The following is a 20938-nucleotide window of genomic DNA, read 5'->3' as shown; positions in this document are numbered from 1 at the left end:
TTCTCCGCTTTGACTCGACTCTTCATTCTGGAGTGCTGGTGTTCACTGGGACTCTCTCGACCAAGGCCTCGTTTAGATTGAAGAAAATTTCAACTTGATGAATAGTAGTATTTTCGTCTTATTTGATAAATATTGTCTAATCGTGGATCAACTAAGCTCAAAAGATTCATCTCGTGATTTCCAACTAAACTGTGCAATTAGTTATTTTTTTTACCTATATTTAATGCTCCATGCAAACGTCCAAAAATTGATGTAATGGAGAGAGTGTGAAAAAACTTAACTTTGAAGGGAACTAAACAAGGCCGTCATGAAGCTCCGCCGCCTTGCGCCGCCCCCGGCCTCCGCAGCGCTCCCGCCGCCCCGCCACCGAGCTCCGCGGGCTCTTCCACTGCCGTCGGCGCAGGCGCCCTCAAAGAAGCGCGGCGTCTCGCCTTCCCCGCCCAAGACGGCCACCCCAGTCCCGCCGCCCCCACCGGCTCTCGCAACCTCCGCTCCCGCCGCCGTGTTCCTGAGCCCGTACTCGCTGCCTCAAGGGGACACGACTACGGAGCCTGCGTACGTGGATTCCCCCACGGCGCCGCCGGAGGCCGCGGACCAGAAACCCTCCACGCCGTCGCCTCCGGCCGCGGAACAGGAACCCTCCACGCCGCCTGCCGCCGCGAGGCCGGTGCTCGCACGGGAGGCTCGCAAGATGAAGAAGAGGGTCATCATTACCAGAAACGCTGTCCCCAAGGGCACGTTCGCTGCTGGGAAGGCCGCCGCGGCGGCCGCCGTCGGAAAATTACCGGCGGGGAAAAATGCTGCTTTGGATGAAATGGCGCACGAGGAGCAGAATGCGAGGAAAATTGAAGCCGAGGAGCTGCCTAGTGGCTTCAATGTCGTTGATGTGGATGAAACATTGTTGGGATCCGCTCAAAAAACCTTGTTGGGTGAGGAGGCTGTGGGGGGAGGAACCTTAATCGCTAAGCCGGTGGCAAATACTGATTCTGATGCCTGCGAGGCAGAGGAATTGGCGAGTACGAGCATAGGAAAGGAGGAATTTGGGATGTCAGACAGGGCTGAGAGGCAAAGGAGGATGACAGAGGTATTTGTCTGCGGGCTCGACGACGACATGAAAGAGGAAGACGTGAGGTCAGTGTTTGGGTGGGCAGGCGAGATCACTGAGGTCCGGATGGCAATGGATGCGAGGACGTCAAAGAGCAAAGGGTACTGCTTTGTGTGGTACCGTGAGCCCTCACAGGCTAAGAAGGTTGTTGCTTAGTTCTGCAAATTGGAGGTTGTTTCGACTCACTGGGATGAATTCAAAGTCAGCTTCTCATGCTTGAACTCAAATTTCCAGCTGGCTGCACATTTGTGCCAAATGGTGCTAGAAAATCTATTCTTTTGATTTTATTGAGTCAAGTTGATGTGCCAACATTGCTAATTACCCCAACTTGACCTTGGTCTGATTGACGCACCTCTTGTAGAAGAAGCTTTTGCCTTTATTTGATTTCTCTGATTACATCTTTATCCATCGCCTTGTTCATTTTGCCTGACTCAGACAATGTTTAAAAAAAAAAAGAAAAGAAAAACGCCTTAAAAATTTAGAATGTATGCTTATTGTTGATTACATCTAAACTTATATTAGATTGGTTGCCATGCTTGGACGCCTGATATGGTGCCAATTATTCGTTGCCATTTACAGGAATGATATTAGGGCCAAATTACATGCTTGTGTCATGCCATTGCTGTACTGTTAAGTTTCATTATATATTAATTGCTGAACATATCATCATTATACAATTGAACATTGTGCATTTGGTTGTAAGTTGTAACCTAAAGTTTGCTTTCTGTAGAAAATAAAATGTAGGATAGGTAGATATTGATGAAAAATTCTACTCTGTACCATACATAGTTTATGTGCTATAGACAAAATGAAACATCATAAATCAATATAACATTAGTACAGAAAAATGAATGTTCCTAAGTGCTATGTGTATCAATGTTACTATGTTGGAATCTATGGTGTAGTATCTTGTTGCCCTCGTTTTTGTAGTACAGGAAAAAAATTGTGGGTTCGTAATTGGTGACCTTTGGCTATAGTTATATATATTGGCTAAGTCGAATGTGTGGCTTATGTTTCACTGCCTCCACATTTTGTTCCCCTCCTCTTTCTCCATATTTATTATTAATTTATTATACTGTTATTTGAAACTCCATTACAGGATCTGTTGGAAGCTTTGTCAAGTTGAAGCTCTGGATGGGAATGATAAAATTGTTCTTGAAAATATTGACAAGAAATGGAAGAAAGAAGATGTGAGTACAATTGCACCCCTAGCTACCATTTTCTTTATTCTGTATTTCTGTGAATAACCTGATTGGATATTTGGCTCCATTGTTGTCTGTCTGCTGATATCACCTAATTCTCTTCAAAGCAGATCATGAAGCTACTACACAAAACTGGAGTTGAGAACGTTGATACAGTAACACTCATGGCTGACTGTGACAACCCAGGCTATAACTGTGGGTATGCATTTCTTGAACTTGAGACTGAAAGAGATGCATGGATGGCATACATAAAGCTTTCAAGGTGTTTTCGGCAGATGTGTAAATATAACAGTTGCATGGGCTAAACCAATGAGTGATCCAGATGAAGAAATGCAGCAGGTCTCATTCTCTCATTTTCTCACACACTGTTTTGCCACTAATTATTATTCATTCCTGAAAATCATGCAGCAGATGAATGCCCCATTTTGTTAGATCATTCCTTTATCTTGTGACTTGTGCTGGGTTGCGCTCATTGATGATCATGCAGTTTATTCGCAAATCACATGAAAATCTTTTTGTTATAATCTTCGTACCACATGTATGTCAGGCATAGGAAGAAGACGCTGAAGATGAGATAAGATCGAAGGAAGCAGTTCTGCCAAGGGCTGTGTCGGATGGGCTGTTGCCGTTAGTGTTTACAGTCTGGTGTGAACTGTTGCTGGGTTTAGCTGTCGCTGTTAGAGACTGTCAAAGTGTGACATCGGTCGGCGAGTCTGGCTTCGGTCCTTGGTCTATGAAAGAACCCGCCGTGTAACCGATTCGGTTATCGATTGAATGAATGGAAACGAACTCTGTCCCTGAACTCTGTCTTCTCTCTGAAACTCTGTTTCTCTCTGCGATTCTTCTTCGTGTTTCCTTCCTGATCTTACCTTGTTATTTGCGATTCTTATCCAGTTCTAGTATCCAGTCAGATCCTTGATCCGGGATCTGACAATATATTTCCATATTTGACATAACTCGTTCTATTTGAACTTGGTTTGATACCTGTCGTTGCTTTATCAGTTCAGGGGATCAGAGGGATTTCCTGTTTCTATGAACTGCTTTAGATTCTAGGCTGGAAACCAACATTTGCTATTTGTATGTGCAGAGTCGTCTTTGGTAAATATCCATGTTGACTTTTTTATTTGCTGAAGTTTATTTATATATACACATGTTTGGTCCTATTTGATTGATGAACCCAAATACCTTGATAAATCTAGTTGATTTGAATATATAAGACATGATTTTTCTTTCATGGATTAGTAACTACTACTAGAAGTCTAAGTAGCCTGATGAAATCTTTAATTTTGTTTAGGTTAAATCAATTTTTGTGGAAGGTATGCCAGATTCCTGGGGTAATTCTAAGATGACAGAAATCTTCAGTAAATACAGAGTGATCCAACGTACTGTACTAGCACGTGATATACAGTCAGCTAAAAGGAGCGACTTTGCATTTGTTCACTACACTACCCATGAGGCTGCAATCTTGTGTCTTAATCATTTGACAAGGAAGAATTGACTGAGAAAGGCTCAAAGGTCTCTTCTCATATTTGGCTAAACTGGTTTTTTTGGTTAATATAATTTTAACATTATTAGTGATCCATGCCAGGTGAATATTAAAGTCTCACTGGCTAAACCTGTTCGAAAACGCAAGCAGAAGAAAGAAGACAAAAGAATTATTAATAGACAGAAAAGCAAAACAAAGATTGCCCAAAGTGAGTTGATGTCCTTCAAAACTTCAAAAACCTTGTCATTCAATTCTGATTATTTGACTCAAATCCATAGTCACCCATCTCACTCCTCTATCCAACTTTCTGCTGCTAAAAAAAAAATTCTTTAGCATGCCAAGTTCAGGAGCGTGACGACTTCCTTCAAGCCACTCAGGGATTCAGTGGGTCGGTCCCAGCGACGGCACCTTCACTTCCACCAAGGCTCCATGGGAACGTGCTGCCTATTCCGGTGTCGGTTCTACGGAGCCGTCTAGCCAGGGGACAGTGGCAAATTCTGGTTCGCTGGAAAGGCCTGCTGGCGAGTGAGGCAAATTGGGAGGACGTCAAGTCTTTTCGACAGCGCTATCCGGCATTTGTGCTCGAGGACCAGCTCTTCCTGAAGGAGGGGAGAGATGCCATGGTCGGCATGAAGTACCATCGGAGGCAGCATGTCTAAGGGATTATATGTCACGGTGAGTTTGTTGAGTCTGGGAGATTGGCTTTGAGTTTGTTGGTTAGCTTGGGTGCTGGAGAGGACTCCCTTTTTGTGAATCGTCAAGGAGGCTATCAGCTTGTCTACGAAGCACAAGCACCCATAGCAGAACTATTAGCTATCAGAAGAGTTTATTATATAGCCATGAGTTTTTGTGTGTTTAACAGTTGGGAAGGTTACGCTGTACTCCTCTGTGATGATCGCTGTCTTGCTGAGAATACCGATAATCTGCTCAAATTTCTGAAATTTGGTTTATGCTGATGCTTATGCTGATTTGTTGTGAGAGGAAAACATTTTCGTTCGCTGAAAAGTACTGCCGAAGTAGTTCAAGCGAACATCTTTGATCAAGTAACTATGTGGACAGATAATAGATTCATACTCATGTTTATGGATCCTTGTACCCGGTGACAAAATAAATATCTGTTCATAAAACAATACGGTACATGTTTGGTTAGCCTTTGCTATTTTTCTTTTCTTTTTCTGAAAAAGATTGACTCTGCTTTCAGAAAGCAAGTAGGTTAAAGGGGTTTTCAGTTTAGAAAAGAAGCACAGAAGGAAGCAGTTAACGTTATTAGCTAGGAACCCCTCGAATACTCTTACGTTAAAAAATACGTTAATGTTACAGAACATACATCTGCAATCTTAAAAAAAAAATAGGACACTAAGACATGTTGCAATAGTTAAGCAAGGATGTTGCAACTATTGTTTACATGTTTCATACTGAATGTTGCATGAAACATAGTGTTTATGTTGCGGCGGGAATTTTCTATCCTAGAGTCGGATGACGTAATCATTTTTACATATTATTTTTTCATGTTACAAAGAGTGCCACTAATGTTGCATTAGGTAATTTTTAATGTTTTGTCGGAGCATCTGATGGAAAATTTCACGGACGTCCGATCGCTAGCAGTGCTGTAAAAAAATACATTTTATACTTAGGGCCTTAGCAGCTAAAATTAGTTATAGTAGATTCAAATAGACCTACTAATTATTAGTTGAAGGCGATTAACTATTAGTTGCATTAGTAAGTTTGGAATTGCTAATAGGTACTAAGGTGTTGCTTGGTTCTAGGGATTTTGATGTTTCTGCCCCTACTTCAAAGCTCAATGGTGATTTTACCTTTTTTTTACTTTATGATTTTACCCTCGTTATTTTCAAACGATGGAGTCGTTTACTGTTTACCTATGGTGTAACACCGTTTGGACTGGGGGGATTAGATGACCAAAAAAAAAATAAAAAATAAAAAACACCTGGACGAAAAGACAACAATGCCCCTTAGAAGGTGCGCTCGTTTCTCACTCGTTCGACCGACGCTCGTTTAGAAACGCGTCGGGCGCTTTTTCCCCATCACGAGCTAAGGTTTGGGCGAGGCTCCCGGCGGCGAGGTCCTGCAGGCGGCGGTGCTTCCTCTACCCCTCCCCCTCCCCTCCCTGGCTTGCGCTACCTCCCGACGGCGGACAGCGGCGCTCTGGCGGTCCCGAGCGTGTGCTTGGGCGATCCCCAGCAAGCTCGCACCGGTGCGCGGGCGGCCACCGGCGAGCTCGCCGCGACACACAGGAGGCCCCTAGCAGACTCGCGGTGGGGCACGCGACCCCCGGCATGCTCGGAGGTGCGCGTGCAGGTCCTGGCATGCCGCGTGCGAGCGGCGTCGGACTGTGGAGCGCCGACGGTCCCCGGCGTGCGCGCGGGCGATCCCGGCGAGCTCGCGGCGGCACGCGGGCGGCCCTTGGCGTGCGCGCAAGCGTCCTCTGGGTGGGCATGCGGGTGACCCCCGATGGGCGCGTGAGAGGCCCCTGCCCTGCGCGCGAGCGGCGTGCGAGAGTCCCTGGTGCACCACCTGGCCAACATGGCGCTTCTGGATTACATGTGCGTGGTGCACCACTTGGCCGTGTTACCTGCAAGGTAAGGATCTGATTTCCTGCACATAGAGAGGTATACAGATTCTGATTATGCGAAAGATGACAGAAAATCCACGTTAGGATACATATTCACTCTCGCAGGAGGAGCTATATCGTGGAAAAGCTCAAAGCAAACCATCACTAAATCATCCACGTTGTATGCCGAGTTTGTAGCATGTTATGAGGCCATAGGGTAGGTGAATTGGTTGAAAAAATTCATGCCCGGGTTAAAAGTGGTAGACAACATACATAAGCCACTCAAGTTATACTGTGATAATAATCCAGCAGTATGTTATGCTCACAATAATAAGTCAAGTGGTGCTGCCAAACACATTGACATAAAGTATTATGCTGTGAAAGACAAAGTCCGGGATCATATAATTAGTCTTGAGCATATAAGAACAGAAAAGATGCTCGCGGATCCGCTTACAAAACACTACTGGATTCAGGTTCTTTGCCGAGTGCCTAGATTATACTCGGCAAATCCTTTGCCGAGTGCGGCACTCGGCAAAGCACACACGACAAAAAATTGATCGGCAAAGAACTCTTTGCCGAGTGTATTTTATCGGGCACTCGGCAAAGAAAAGCGACCGTCACGGCGCCGGTCCCGTTGACGGTCACTTTGCCGAGTGTCAACCCTGCAGGCACTCGGCAAAGATTTTTATATTTTTTTAAAAAAATTTCTTTGCCGAGTGCCAACCCGTGAGGCGCTCGACAAAGATTTTTTTTATAAAAAAATTCTTTGCCGAGTGCCAAACTGTGAGGCACTCGGCAAAGAGCTTTTTTTTTGAAAATTTTCTTTGCCGAGTGCCAACCCGCCAGGCACTCGGCAAAGATTTTTATTTTTTTTAAAAAAATTCTTTGCTGAGCGCCAACCCGGAAGGCACTCGGCAAAGAGCTTTTAATTTTTTTAAAAAATTTTCTTTGCCGAGTGCCAACCCGCCAGGCACTTGGCAAAGATTTTTTATTTTTTTTAAAAAAATTCTTTGCCGAGCGCCAATCCAGAAGGCACTCGGCAAAGAGTTTTTATTTTTTTTTTGAAAATTTTCTTTGCCGAGTGCCAACCCGCCTGGCACTCTGCAAAGATTTTTTATTTTTTTAAAATTTCTTTTTGCCGAGCGCCAACCCGGAAGGCACTCGGCAAAGAGCTTTTATTTTTTTTGAAAATTTTCTTTGCCGAGTGCCAACACGCCAGGCACTCGGCAAAGTTTAAATTTTTTTTAAAACTTCTTTGCCGAGTGTTATAGTCACAGCACTCGGCAAAGCTGGAAAATCTGTTTTCTGGTCGCCCATTTTGCCAGCTTTGCCGAGTGTTGTGACCATTGCGCTTGGCAAAGGGGTCCTTTGCCGAGTGCAACACTCGGCAAAGTGACCCAAAACGGTAATTTTTTTTTGTATTCCATCATGACAAATACATTCATACAAACATATATCACGTATATATCTCATCCATCACATATATATCTCATCCATCGCATATATATCTCATGCATCACATATATATCTCATCCATCCACACATCCATCCGCCCATATCACATCCATCACAATATATAATAATAAGTGCTCAAGTCCATCCAAATAAGTCCACAAGTCCATCAAAGTCCACAAGTCCATCACAAGTATATCACAAGTCCATCACCAAGTGAACAACAAATGTAAAAAATACAACATGCACTCATCTCGGCCACTACGACTGTGGTGAAGGCCCAGATGCATCATTCGTAGGTGCATGAGGTGGATTATTCGAACCATCGTCAGATGGAGACTGCATAAAGAAGAAAAAATTGCATGTGAGACAAGATTATTTTGATAGCTAATCTAGGACGATAGAGGCCATACAAGCAAAGCACAAGTGAAAGTAAAAAACTTTGATACTCACAGGAGTAGCTGCAGCTGCAGGACGCGGAGGCGGAGGTGGAACCAAGAGCCCAGGTGGCAGAGACAAGCCCATACGTTGCCCAAGCCCTTGTAGGAAATCCGTAATGTCCATCAGCCTCTGCGCCTGGGCCTGCCGCTCGGCCCGCTCGGCCTCCAACTGGGCCCCCAGCTCCTGATGTTCCTTCATTTCTTGTTCCAGCCGGGCCTGTAATATTTCACTCCAATGTTTCAGTAATGCAAAGCTAATTAAGGTGTGTAAAGATCAATGTATGACGAGTAAAACAGGAATAACCTCAAGTGCGTCGACCCGGTGCTGTGCAGCGATCGGCCGTGTGCGAATGGCCGGGCTCTCACTCGTGCTCCGTGCTCGGATCTGTGAGAGAGAGGGAGTAGAGGCCGTGTCGATGACGCCGTCGCCAATCCAGAACCGCCCATGCTTCTTGCCTTGCCCCGCCCTCATGATGGCCTCTCCATCGAAGTCCTGGGTGCTCAGATCGTGGTCTGCCCCATGGAGCGACCTCGCCACCTCAGTGTACTCACTGATGCGGGAGTGGACGCTCGGGTTCGTGTATGCCTCGGGCGGGTCCTCTAGGTTGAAGGAGACGTTGGACGTCGCCTTGCCCTTGTGGGCCATACACCATGCCTAGAAGTCTGAGCAAGCCTAGCCACTATGTGACGCCAACTGCGAGAAAGACAGCACGATGATTAGAAATCAGACAGAACTGAGCGTGACAATAGATAAATCAATTCGCGTACCCATGCTTGTTTGTATCCGGCGAGGTTGCGGCTGCCTTGATGGTGTGCTGGACCTTGCATCAGCAAACGACGGTCCCGGGCATCCCTGTGCATCTTGAGGTACTCCTCCGTGAACCACCTGTCCACCATCATCGCCCAGCACTCGGGATACGCTTGGCACCACCAGGGAATCACCTACACGTCATCAAGTATTGGACATATAAGAAGATCAAATTAAACCAACTTAATCTCAAACCGAATCAATATTGATGTTCTTCATTTACCTCAAGGTACTGCTCCCGGGTCAGCTGCATCTCTCTTGCGTCTTTCTTGGTTTTCCTCTCTCCAAGCTTCGACCCGTAGTAGGTTACGATGGCCTGGATGCACACCTCGTGATGCATGTCGGTGACGAGTTTTTTACAGGCTTTGGTAGTCGCCTGCTCCGCCCTGGCCTCAAATCCCTCCTCGCATCTATAATAAGTCTGCATACAAAAGCGATGTATCCATTCATTATTTCAAGAAAAGTCCAATGAATGCGACGTATTGAGCAATGTTGTGCAAGGGAGACTTACCCAAAACTCTGCCTTCACCCGTGCCACCTTGTTGGGGTACTCCGCATCAGAGGCGACGACATAGTGGTCAAACGAGTAGGCCGGCTCCATCTTTGATGTGTACGTGACAATGCCGGGGAAGTGCTGCCTGCATAGAAGACCTAGGATGCCGTTGACTAGCCGTGCGCTACCACCCGACACAACCACCCAGTTCCTGCACAAGTGATTAAGAAAAATTATTAGTTTTTTCATCATATCATATGAAGTAGTGGTGATAACATATACAGTTACTTACTTTTGTCCTTCGGGGCGAATCACTGGGCGTTGGTGAGGAAGTGGAACCTGTGGGAGGCTCGCAGAACCTCGTAAGTAGACACTCAAAGAGGAGTTGGAGGAAGCGGAACCCGTGCCTGCCGCCTCCCCCCTCCTCCTCCTCCTCCTCCTCCTCCGTCTGCCGAACTAGCTCCTCGTCTGACTCGTCCATGGGCGCCACCTCCTCCTATGGCTGGCGGTCCTCTTCACGTGGCGTGGGAGGAGACGGCTCCCTCCTACGGCTAGCGGTCCTCCTCCTCCTGTTCGATCCCTCTGCCGCCCCCTCCGCCCCCTCCTGTGACCGGCGTGGGCTTTGGTAAATCGAGTTCACAGACCTATGACGGTCGCCCGCCATCTTTGTTCAATCACCTACAATAAAAAAGGAAAACAAGACGTAATTAGAAATAGGTGCAAAAATAAACAAAACATAATTACAAAAAACATAGTATTACATGTATTAGAAATATATGCAAAAATATTGGTTAGTATATACAAAAAACATATCCTCAATTCTGGCTTTATTTCTACATTTTTTGCGAAGAGTCTTCAGACATCTCTCGATTGGATAGCACCAACGGTTCTGCACGGGCCCCCCCCCCATCCGTGCCTCATACGGGAGGTGCACAATCAAATGCTGCATCGACAAGAAGCAGGCGGGTGGAAAGATCTTCTCCAACTTACAGAGCAACATGGGTGCCGCTTTTTCCAAGTCATCAATGACGGTCCAAGAGAGCTCCTTGGCACAAAGCTGGCAGAACAAGTAGCTCAACTCTGCCAGCACTTGCCAGACATGCTCCGGGACATAGCCTCGAACCATCGCCGGAAGAAGCCGCTCAATCCATATGTGGTAGTCATTACTCTTCATCCCGTTGACTCGCAGAGTGCCTAAGTTAACTCCCCTCTTTAGATTCGCTGCATACCCATTAGGGAACATTAGCTTCTTGATCCATTCAAGTACTTCCTTCCTTTGGTCCTTTTTCAAGACGAAATTGGCCTTAGGCCTTCTCTAGGTCTTGCCACGACTAGGAGGTTGCATCTCTTGATTTGGTCTATCGCACAACGTTGCTAGGTCTACTCTAGCCTTTGGGTTGTCCTTAGACTTTTTAGTGTCCATGAGTGTTGCCCAAAGTGCCTCGGCGACATTCTTTTCAGTGTGCATTACATCAATGTTATGTGGTAGAAGAAGGTCGTCAAAATAGGGGAGCCTCGTCATGCCCGAGATATGAGTCCACATATGCTGCTCACCATATCCCACAAAACCACCTTCTTCATTGGGCACGAGAGCACCTATCTGAGCATGAACCTCGGCACCATTCATCATCCGCGGTGTAGGGTTTGTCACTTTGACGCCTTTCATAAAGTTCTTGATGTCTTGTCTGAATGGATGGTCAAGAGGTAGGAATTGACGATGTCTGTCAAACGACGAATACTTGCCACCCTTCTGCAACCAAATAAACCTCACACCTTCCTTGCATATTGGGCATAGGAACTTCCCGTGAACACACCAGGCGCAGAATATCCCATACGCCAGGAAGTCATGCAGGGAGTAGTGGTACCAAATGTGCATTTTGAAGATTGTCTTTGTAGCTCGATCGTATGTCCATACCCCTTCGTCCCAAGCACGGACCAATTCATCAAACACGGGCTCCATGAACACACCCATATTACTCCCTGGGTGTCCAGGAATTATCAACGACAAGAATACGTTATGTCATTGAAAGGAGACACGGGGGGGGAGGGGGGAGATTAAGGGGGATAACAAAGATGGGCCAATATGTGTATGGGGCAGCCATCATTCTATAAGGATTGAACCCATCTGTTGCCAACACGACACGTACATTACGAGCCTCATCTGCTTTGTCACGATGTTTGTCATTAAAGCGGATCCAAGCTTCACCATCGGATGGATGTACCATCTTGTTAGGATTGTACCGTTTGCCATTTTTGTGCCATGTCATCTGTTTCGTGGATTCCTCGGTCATGTATAGCCGTTGGATCCTCGGTAGGAACGGAAGGTACCATAGGATTTTCATGGGGATCGTAAGTTGCCTCTTCTGGCCATCATCAGAGTCTACCTCCAGGTACCTGGAGGATTTACACTTTGGACAGAACTTTGCATGCTCGTGTTCTTTCCTAAATAGGACGCACCCTTTCGGACAAGCATGTATCTGCTTATATGGCATCTTAAGTGCTCGAAGGAGTTTCTGTGACTCATACATGCTCTTTGGCAGAATGTGGCCCTCCGGAAGTAGGGTGCCAATCACGGCCAACATCTTATCGAAGCCAGGTCGACTCAAGTTTAACTCGGACTTCAACCCCATTAAGCGTCCAATGGCATCCAGTTGAGACATCGTTGACCGATCATAAAGGGGTTTCTATGCCGAGTCCATCATATCGTAGAACGCCTGTGCGGCTGCCTCCATCTCCTCCTTCTCACGTCCCTCATCGAACTATCCTTGGTGAAAGTCATCTAACATGTCTGCTACCCCGGCATCAGCATCAAAAGCCTCCACCCGTGGTCTCACCACCTCCTCTCTCATATGATGGGCTTCACCATGGTGGACCCACCGGGTGTAGTCCGGCGTAAATCCATTCTTCACAAGATGTTTACCCATTTCCACCTTGTTTACCCTTCTCCTATTTCCACATTTGCTGTAAGGACACAAAACTAGGCAATGTCCTTTAGCAGCGTTGCCAAATGCACTGTTCAAGAAAGCATCGGTCTTGTTCATCCATTCCGTGGTGTAATCACTCTGACTTCTCCAGCCCGTGTACATCCACTGACGGTCATCCATCTTCTAACATATGTATCGGCGAGTAATGTAACCATCAATTGCATCTACATGGTGTTCCTACTGTCTAATAGGTGAGGATAGGTCCTAATCCCACCCGCAGATGCGTAGATGAGGTTAGTTTCCATGCTCTACTCCTATCCGAGATAGAATTTCGGTAGCACCTCCCCGCTGTTCTCTAGATACACGTCTTGCCAAAGAAGAGTGTGTATCCGAAGAACAACAGGAAGGTGATGCCGAAACTCTATCTCGGACCAGAGCAGAACATGGGAACTAACCCATCTACGCATCCGCGGGCTGTCCAAAAAGCGTGGACAATCCGAAATAGATACGGTCATAGATATGCAAAGATCTGCATACCTCCAACCGTATCTCTTTCGAACGGGAGATGCCTAACTGGGTTACGCGATCTACGACAATGATATAAAAACAGGGGTTATACCTAGGGTGGCGGCGGAGTCAGGCTAGCGGGGCCGTGGCGGGTCGGTGTAGAGACGACGCGGTGCAGGCAGACCGGCATGGTGGCGAGAACTCCAACTCAACTCCGACGGGCTCTTCTCTACAAAAATGGAACAAAATACTGTCATTTACAAAAAAAATTCGGCAGAACCTCCCCTGCACGGTGAGGTTTCCAAAACCTGCAAAAAACAACGGCACGATGGCTGACAAGCACATATGGCTCAACAGAAGCCATGTAGTTTGGATATCAATCCATGCAGAAGAATATATCCAAGTAGTTCCACTACTTGTACTACTACTTTCACTATTGCTACTACTACTACCATTGGTTCTTCTACTACTACCACTATTGCTACAACTACTACCATTAGTTGTACTACTACTACTACCACTACTTCTACTACTACTACTACCACTAATTCTACTACTAATACTACCACTAGTTGTACTAATACTACCACTAGTACAACTAATACTACTACAACTACCACTACCTCGACAATAATAAGTGAGAAGGCATACCTGACGGGCGACGGGGTAGGGGTGGGTGGCATCGGGATCGGGCGGAGTAGGGGACGGGGTCGGGCACGGATGACATCGGGGCGGGCGGTCCACGGGGCGCGGTCGGGGGCAGGGCGCGGCCGGAAAAAGGGGGCAGCCAGGGCGCAGGGCCGGCCGGGGTCAGGGCGGCGCGGCCGGGGGAAGGGCCAGCCGGGGGCACGGCGCGGCCGGGCGCGCGGGCAGTGGGCGGCGCGGCTAGGGGAAGGGCCGGCCGGGGGCACGGCGCGGCCGGCGGCAGGGCGCGCGGGCAGCGGGCGGCACGGCTGGGGAACGGCCGGCCGGGGGCAGGGCCGGCCGAGGGCATGGCGCACGGGCGGCCGGGCGCGTGGGCAGCGAGGGCACGGCGGCGCGGGCGCGCAGGCACGCGGGCGCGCGGGCTCGCAGGCGGCGCGAGCGCGTGGGCGCGTGGGCGAGCGGGCCGGTGTGGGCGCGGCGCGCGGCGCGAAGGCGGGGGCGGGCAGGCGTGGGCGCTGGGCTGGCTGGCTGTGACTGCCCGGCCGGCCAAAAACCGCTAAGTCCCCACGCCCGCGGCTTTGCCGAGTGCCGGATCAGGGAGGCACTCGGCAAAGATTTGTTTTTTTTTTAAAATTTCTTTGCCGAGTGCCCCAGATCTGGCACTCGGCAAAGATTTAAATTTTTTTTTTAAAATTCTTTGCCGAGCGTCTTAGATCTGGCGCTCGGCAAAGAATTTTTTTTTATTTTTAAAATACTTTGCCGAGTGCCCCCGGGACGGCACTCGACAAAGATTTAATTTTTTTTTATTATTTCTTTGCCGAGTGCTCCTAGGATGCACTCGGCAAAGAGGAAATTTTTAAAAAAATTAAAACATTCTTTGCCGAGTGCCTGATGGCTGGCACTCGGCAAAGACACCCTTTGCCGAGTGCCATGCCTCGGCACTCGACAAAGTTTTTTTTGTTTTTTTGTTTTTGGCCTCCAATTTTTTTGTGCATCAGGAACTCCTAGTTACAAATTGGGGATTTTTTGTGGCTTTTTGTTATATTTAGTTACTTTATTTCGTTTACTTGAATTTTTCTGGAAATTAGAAATTTGAACTGCACGTGGTACGAATAATGGAGTTTAATGATTCGAAAATTGATAGTCATGTTAGTGAGTGTTAAGAGAGGCCGTATCCAGGAACGGACCCGAAATTTCAGACATCTTGTTCACGAAACATGTCCGCGATGTCCAAAATTTCGGACATCTTGTGATAGTCATCTGATAACAAGATGTCCGAAATTTCGGGTCCGTTCCTGGATACAACCTCTCACAACACTCACTAACATGACTATCAATTTTTGAATCATTAAACTCCATTATTCGTACCACGTGCAGTTCAAATTTCTAATTTCTGGAAAAATTCAAGTAAACGAAATAAAGTAACTAAATATAACAAAAAGCCACGAAAAATCCCCAAATTGTAACTAGGAGTTCCTGATGCTTTAAAAAGGCTGCACAAAAAAATTGGAGGCCAAAAACAAAAAAACAAAAAAAACTTTACCGAGTGTCGGGGCATGGCACTCGGCAAAGGGTGTCTTTGCCGAGTGCCAGCCATCAGGTACTCGGCAAAGAATGTTTTAAATTTTTTTTTAAAATTTCCTCTTTGCCGAGTGCATCCACAGGAGCACTCGGCAAAGAAATAATAATAAAAAATTAAATCTTTGCCGAGTGCCGTCCCGGGGGCACTCGGCAAAGTATTTTAAAAATAAAAAAATTTTCTTTGCCGAGCGCCAGATCTGAGACGCTCGGCAAAGAATTTTTTGAAAAAAAATTAAATCTTTGCCGAGTGCCAGATCTGGGGCACTCAGCAAAGAAATTTAAAAAAAAACAAATCTTTGCCGAGTGCCTAACTGCAGGCGCTCGGCAAAGAAGGCCGTGACCGGACGCCGTTTTCACGGGCAGCCTATGCTGAGTGTAGAGATTTTGCCGAGTGTAGAGATTTTGCCGAGAGCCTGGCACTCGGGAAAGAAGTCCTTTGCCAAGTGCAGCACTCGGTAAAGAAGGTCTTTGCCGAGTGCTTGATTTTTGACACTCGGCAAAGAATTTTGCACTCGGCAAAGTCTCTATTTCCAGTGGTGAAAGGCTTATCACCCAGTGTGTTCAGAGAACACTTAGCCGCCATGGGTTTAAGTGAAGCCTATGATTCCTGGACAATAAGGGCCTAGTTGAGAATCTGTTTCAAAACAGAGAGGCGCATTGTAGCTGTTTAATCTAATGGCAACTGACCGTGACGATGAGGCACGCTCTATGCACAGATCTGTGATGGAATGGGAATAAGATAAAGTAAGTTAAGTTTAAGTCATAAGGTGAGATCAAGGGGGAGATTGTTAGATTGATCTCCACTAATTGGCCCAATGGCCAATTGGGCCCTTGGATCCATGCCCTGATCGGGGGCGCCCAACTGCTCCATGGTTGGTGGGCTCCCGTCGCACAGTGCCATAAAAAGAGAGGTGGCAGAAGGATTGGTTCATCAGAAGCGGGGGCTGACCATGTGGGAGGTTGCAGAATCTTACCTGGATAAACTCTTGAGCAAGAACATGATTGAAGAGGCAGGCCATTTGCAGGGTCTTGCATGGAAGCAGCAGACATACCGAGTGCATGACATGCTTCACGAGGTAATGGTGTCCAAGTCCCTAGAGGCTAACTTTCACAGCCTGCACGGAGGGCAATACAAGGGGATGTTACGTGGCAAGATCCGTCGCCTCTCCATCCATGCTGACATAAACGATGCAAAGAGAAATGACATGGACCGCGGAGGTGAGGATGATTATTTGGACATGCAGCATGTTCGATCGCTGAGCATGTTCCACCTCCATGGGCGGCATAAGCTCCTGAAAAAGCTAGGCAGCTTCATCCTCCTACGGGTGCTTGACCTTGAAGATTGTGAGGGAGTAACAAACAAGCACGTGAGGTATGCCAGCAATTTATATCTGCTTAGGTTCCTAAGCTTGAGGGGCACAAACATTACAAAGGTGCCTCGGCAGATTGAGAACCTAGAGCATTTACAGACGCTCGACTTGGACTACACGCTCCTCACTGAGCTACCGGATACCGTCACGAAGCTGGAGAAACTTGAGCACATACGATTCTCCAACAGGGATGATTTTTAGGGTACAATGTGGACTATACCCCGGGGAATCAGCAAGATGAAGGCCCTACGAGAGTCACGACGACTCCGATGCTGCCCAAGAGGTGGGTGAACTGGAGCAGCGGCAAGTGTTTGTTGTGTCTCTGGACGACCGCAAGGCCATTGTTGACGAGGACGTTCTCAAAAAGCTTGCTCTGTCTATAAGCAAGATGTGCTCCCTCCGGTGGCTGTGGATAGGGCACCGGAGAAGCGACAACAACAACAGCAAGCAAAAGCAGGTGCTGAACTTTCTCCACCACGGCTCCTCCAGACCCTCTGGATCACGGGTGACGTCAACGGGCTGCCGGGCTGGATCGGCTCACTAACTCATCTTGTGACTTTCACCATCTTGGATACAACCCTTGCCGGTGACCAGCTCTTGGGCGTCGTGTGTAAGCTGCCCAACCTGAAGAGCTTGTACGTGACATGGAAACGCTACGGCGACGGCGAGCTGGTTGCACGCAGCAGCCAAAGATTTCCTGTGCTCAGGGGCGTGATACTTGGAGGTTGCCTACCTAAGCCTATTCGGTTTGAGGGAGGATCGATGTCAAGGCTGGAGAATCTTGAACTGAGGTTTGACTGCAGGTCAACGCACGTGACGGAGCGGCCGGAGGAGCATCGTTGGTATCGAAAAGCTGACGAAGCCCGTGTTTACTTTTAAAAACTTTTTCCAAAAAGTGTTACAGTAGCTATCACATCGAATCTTACGATACGTGCATGAAGCATTAAATGTAGACAAAAAAAGACTAATTGCACAGTTTGATTGGAAATCGCGAGACGAACGTTTTAAGCCTAATTAGTCCATGATTGAACACTAATTATCAAATAAAAACGAAAGTGCTCCAATAGCCAAATTTCCAAATTTCATCAACTAATCACAGCCGACCTTGAAGAAGGTTTACGCTGGATGGTAACAAGGACAACCCTGCACTAATCCACGCGGTGGAGCTGCTAGAGGCTGACGGCCGGCAGTGCTGGTAGGCTCTCTGCTAGGTCCAAGAACGAACTCCAAGTTGCAGTGAAACGTCGCTGATTGTTCTATTTGTTGCATAGGCTTTTCCGCTTGAATGTACTATATATATATATATATTCAGTAGCCAGCTACAAAATAAGTTATTCTATAGCCATCTTTATTTACGATAATTTTATATACTAATTTACGATAATGTCAATATATATTTACGATTGTTGGGTTACTATAACACATGGGGATATTTACTATAACGTTATAGTAAATCACTTAGTAAGCAGTTACTATAATCTCGTAAATTAATATAGTAATTATCGTAACTCAAAGTGGCTACAGAATAAGTTATTTTGTAGCCAGCTACTTCTACATATATATATATATATATATATATATATATATATATATATATATATATATATCTTCACAGAATATAGTACAGTATATATTTTCCTTTGTTGGTAACGTACGTAGTGTATCTGAGTACAGTATTTCTGATGACGGGATGCATGAGCTCTGTCGTTGTAAAGAAACTACAGTAGTAATAATAATAATAAAACTTTGTCACCGCACTGATGCATGTATTCTCAGCATGTTCGGTTGACTGGTTCATATCGTTGCTAGTTCGTGAAGAAGTACTGCTGACTGATTTGTGTGAGAGAAAAATACTATTCCAACTAGAAATTTACGATCGTTTACGATAAGCCACAGCCAAACGAACAGGCTGTGTGTGCACAACATGACAACGGTACGGTAGAGACGTGCACACATCAGACAACAAATAATAATAATACATAGGGATATGCGCGCACCTATCCACGACAGAGAATATGCATGTGTACATTATTGTTGGGCATTAACTATTTCCTTTGTGAGCATAATATGCACGCCAATGCTAGGAAACCGTCCGCCCGAACGCTCTGTTGGTGGGCCACGCGACACCAGCCTAACACCCTCTGCTCCTCCATTTCTAAATAAAAAAAATCCACTCATCCACGTACTCGTTCCTATACGCTCACTTGCTCCTTTCTGCTCGCCTGCCACTCCCAGCGCTCGGCCGCTGGCCCAGCCAGGCACGACGCGCGACCACCTCCGAGGCGTATTGCTTGGCGTCGACCCTGCCAGACCACTCCGGCGTGCTGCCGCCATCATCCCCCACCGCGCCTCCATCCCCCGCCGCGCCATGCCCGTCCTCCACCACGCCCAGGGTGCGCTGGCCCCGGCCGCAGAGCAGGTGCTCGCGTGCCTCGCGTAGGTGCTCACCCAGGCCGCCGAGTAGGTTCTCGCCCAGGGGCGCACCGGCAAGCTCCATGCGGCTCGTCGGTGCGTCAAGCTCCGTGACTCTTCCAATCAGCAAGTTGACATTGCATGCTGAAAACCCTTGTTTCAATAGTATATTTCAGTGTTTCAGATGTTTCATCTTGATGTTGCAAGTGTTTCATGTAGATGTTGCAAAAGTAGATCAGAATCTTACATATGTTGCAATGGTTGTATATGTTGCCATCATTTCCTTTAAAGCGTTGTGCTCTTAGAAAGAAACATTTTGATGAAAATAATAGTGAGGAAGTCATCTTGCAAGCCAAGAAGGATTTTAATGTTAGTTACTTTCTAGTTCTGGTTGATATGGCAAAAATATCATTGAAAAGTAGATTTGAAAACTTCAGGCATTTAATGAGATGGTTGGGTTTTTAATGAGTTCAACAAACTTGAAGTCCTTGGATGGTCTTGAACAAAATTTGTGTTGCACAACAATGGCAGTAGTTTTCTCTCATAATGGCCCATCTGACATTGATTTAAAATGATCTAATTTCTGAGCTAAGGGTTCTACATTCCGCTTTGCCAGATAGAGAAATGACAACTATGGAGATTTTTGAGTTTGTTACATAAGGTGATTGTTATCCTAGTACTTCCATTGTTTATCGCATCTTATTTACTATGACAGTGACTGTGGCATCAGCTGAAAGAAGCTTCTCAAAATTAAAATTCTTAAATAACTATTTGAGATCTACAATGTCACAAGAGAGGCTGAATGGATTGGCAACATTATGCATTGAGAAGCAATTGTTGGATGAGATTGATATTGAAATCATCATCGATGACTTCGCATCAAGGAACGCTAGAAGAAATTTTTGAGGTAGTTTAATATGTATACGAATTATGAATATTGCTTTTGCATTTAGTTAACTGCTTATTAGTAACATTTTATATAAATGTGTATATACTACCAATGAGTAGTACCAGTAGTATTATCAATGTTCATATAAAAAGGCCAAAAATTTTAGCTTCATTCCAGGTCCAAAAATACTCAGGACTGGCCCTGCGTATGTTGCAAGTGTGTTTATCTGAATGTTGCACGTATTTCACACATAAGTTGCATGTGTTTTATATGGATGTTGCTTATATTTTGCAATCACTTTTCAAGCGTTTTTAGGTATTTTTACAAGTGTTTCAGATGTATGTTGCAAATGTTTCATTTGAATATTTCAAAAATAGATCGGGTGCTGCATCTCTCTCCTCATCTTTTGTTGCTTCACCTTGGTGTCTCCTCGTCTTTTTTATGTTTGTGATGTTCAGGCGACGTGGGCCCGCGTGGAGGCGAGCGGCGTGGGTGGGGCGAGTCGTTCGAGCGGCGCAAAATCCGAGCGGTTGGGGTGTGACACGGAGCAGGTACGGGGCGCGGGGAGTTGCATCCGGACAAGGGTATAAGGCGGGACGTCCAGGCGCTAGCCTGACCCACTATAATGCATCGTCCATGCTGGACAATGCATGCTTGCGGTGCGAATTCCAGAGGTAGCCCTGGACCTGAGCCTTTGACTCAGTTCAGGCCGATCTCCTTGCTGGAAATGAGCGACAGCGACCGAGAGCTCCCTGTCCCTGGGCCAACATCCTGGAAGCAAAGAAAGGATCGGAAGAGCTAGGTGACAACTGATGGGGCCGGCCTATATATATGGCTCTCGGCCCGTGTCCCGCGCCACCAGGATCCACTGGTGCACAATGAGATCGAGGCCTTTCTCTCTGCTCTGGAGTACTGGCACGTTCTTAGCTTATTGAGCTGTTTTACCCTTTTGGTGACCTGGCATAGCACGTCGTTAGCAGCCATCTTTAATTTCATATACTTAACAGCTCGTTTCTTTTGAGTTAGTAAAAAGTTAATAAAGTTCAGCCGCCAAA

General features: G+C 46.6%; 2 protein-coding genes and 1 pseudogene across 2 annotated transcripts; 2 read left to right on the top strand and 1 right to left on the bottom strand.

Annotated features, from left to right (window-relative positions):
- The first annotated feature begins 307 nt into the window (after positions 1 to 307).
- On the top strand, positions 308 to 4629 carry LOC136550991 (uncharacterized; annotated as a pseudogene).
- An 8491-nt stretch (positions 4630 to 13120) lies between these two features.
- On the bottom strand, positions 13121 to 13980 carry LOC136548083 (uncharacterized). The gene is made up of 2 exons (XM_066539727.1): positions 13638 to 13980; positions 13121 to 13215 (listed from the first exon to the last, which is right to left on the bottom strand). The coding sequence occupies exons 1-2, from the start codon at positions 13978 to 13980 to the stop codon at positions 13121 to 13123; spliced, it is 438 nt and encodes a 145-aa protein (XP_066395824.1).
- Positions 13981 to 16081: 2101 nt separating this feature from the next.
- On the top strand, positions 16082 to 16783 carry LOC136548081 (disease resistance protein Pik-2-like). Its single transcript, XM_066539726.1, has one exon. It carries the CDS (start codon positions 16082 to 16084, stop codon positions 16781 to 16783), a length of 702 nt encoding a protein of 233 aa, XP_066395823.1.
- The last annotated feature ends 4155 nt before the right edge of the window (positions 16784 to 20938 follow it).

This window comes from Miscanthus floridulus, chromosome 4, assembly GCF_019320115.1.
Source record: "Miscanthus floridulus cultivar M001 chromosome 4, ASM1932011v1, whole genome shotgun sequence".
Taxonomy (NCBI): domain Eukaryota; kingdom Viridiplantae; phylum Streptophyta; class Magnoliopsida; order Poales; family Poaceae; genus Miscanthus; species Miscanthus floridulus.
The sequence above is the reverse complement of the archived record's forward strand: the minus strand, read 5'-3'. Positions and strand labels throughout refer to the sequence as shown.

What these genes read in the sequence shown, in the direction of transcription:
- LOC136548083 (XM_066539727.1), bottom strand. Translation starts at nt 13,980, where the DNA reads ATGCCCTCGGCCGGCCCTGCCCCCGGCCGGCCGTTCCCCAGCCGTGCC. An exon ending in CCTACCCCGTCGCCCGTCAG is followed by an intron (nt 13,216 to 13,637) that starts GTATGCCTTCTC and finishes CCATTTTTGTAG; the next exon opens with AGAAGAGCCCGTCGGAGTTG.
- LOC136548081 (XM_066539726.1), top strand. Translation starts at nt 16,082, where the DNA reads ATGGTTGGTGGGCTCCCGTCGCACAGTGCCATAAAAAGAGAGGTGGCA.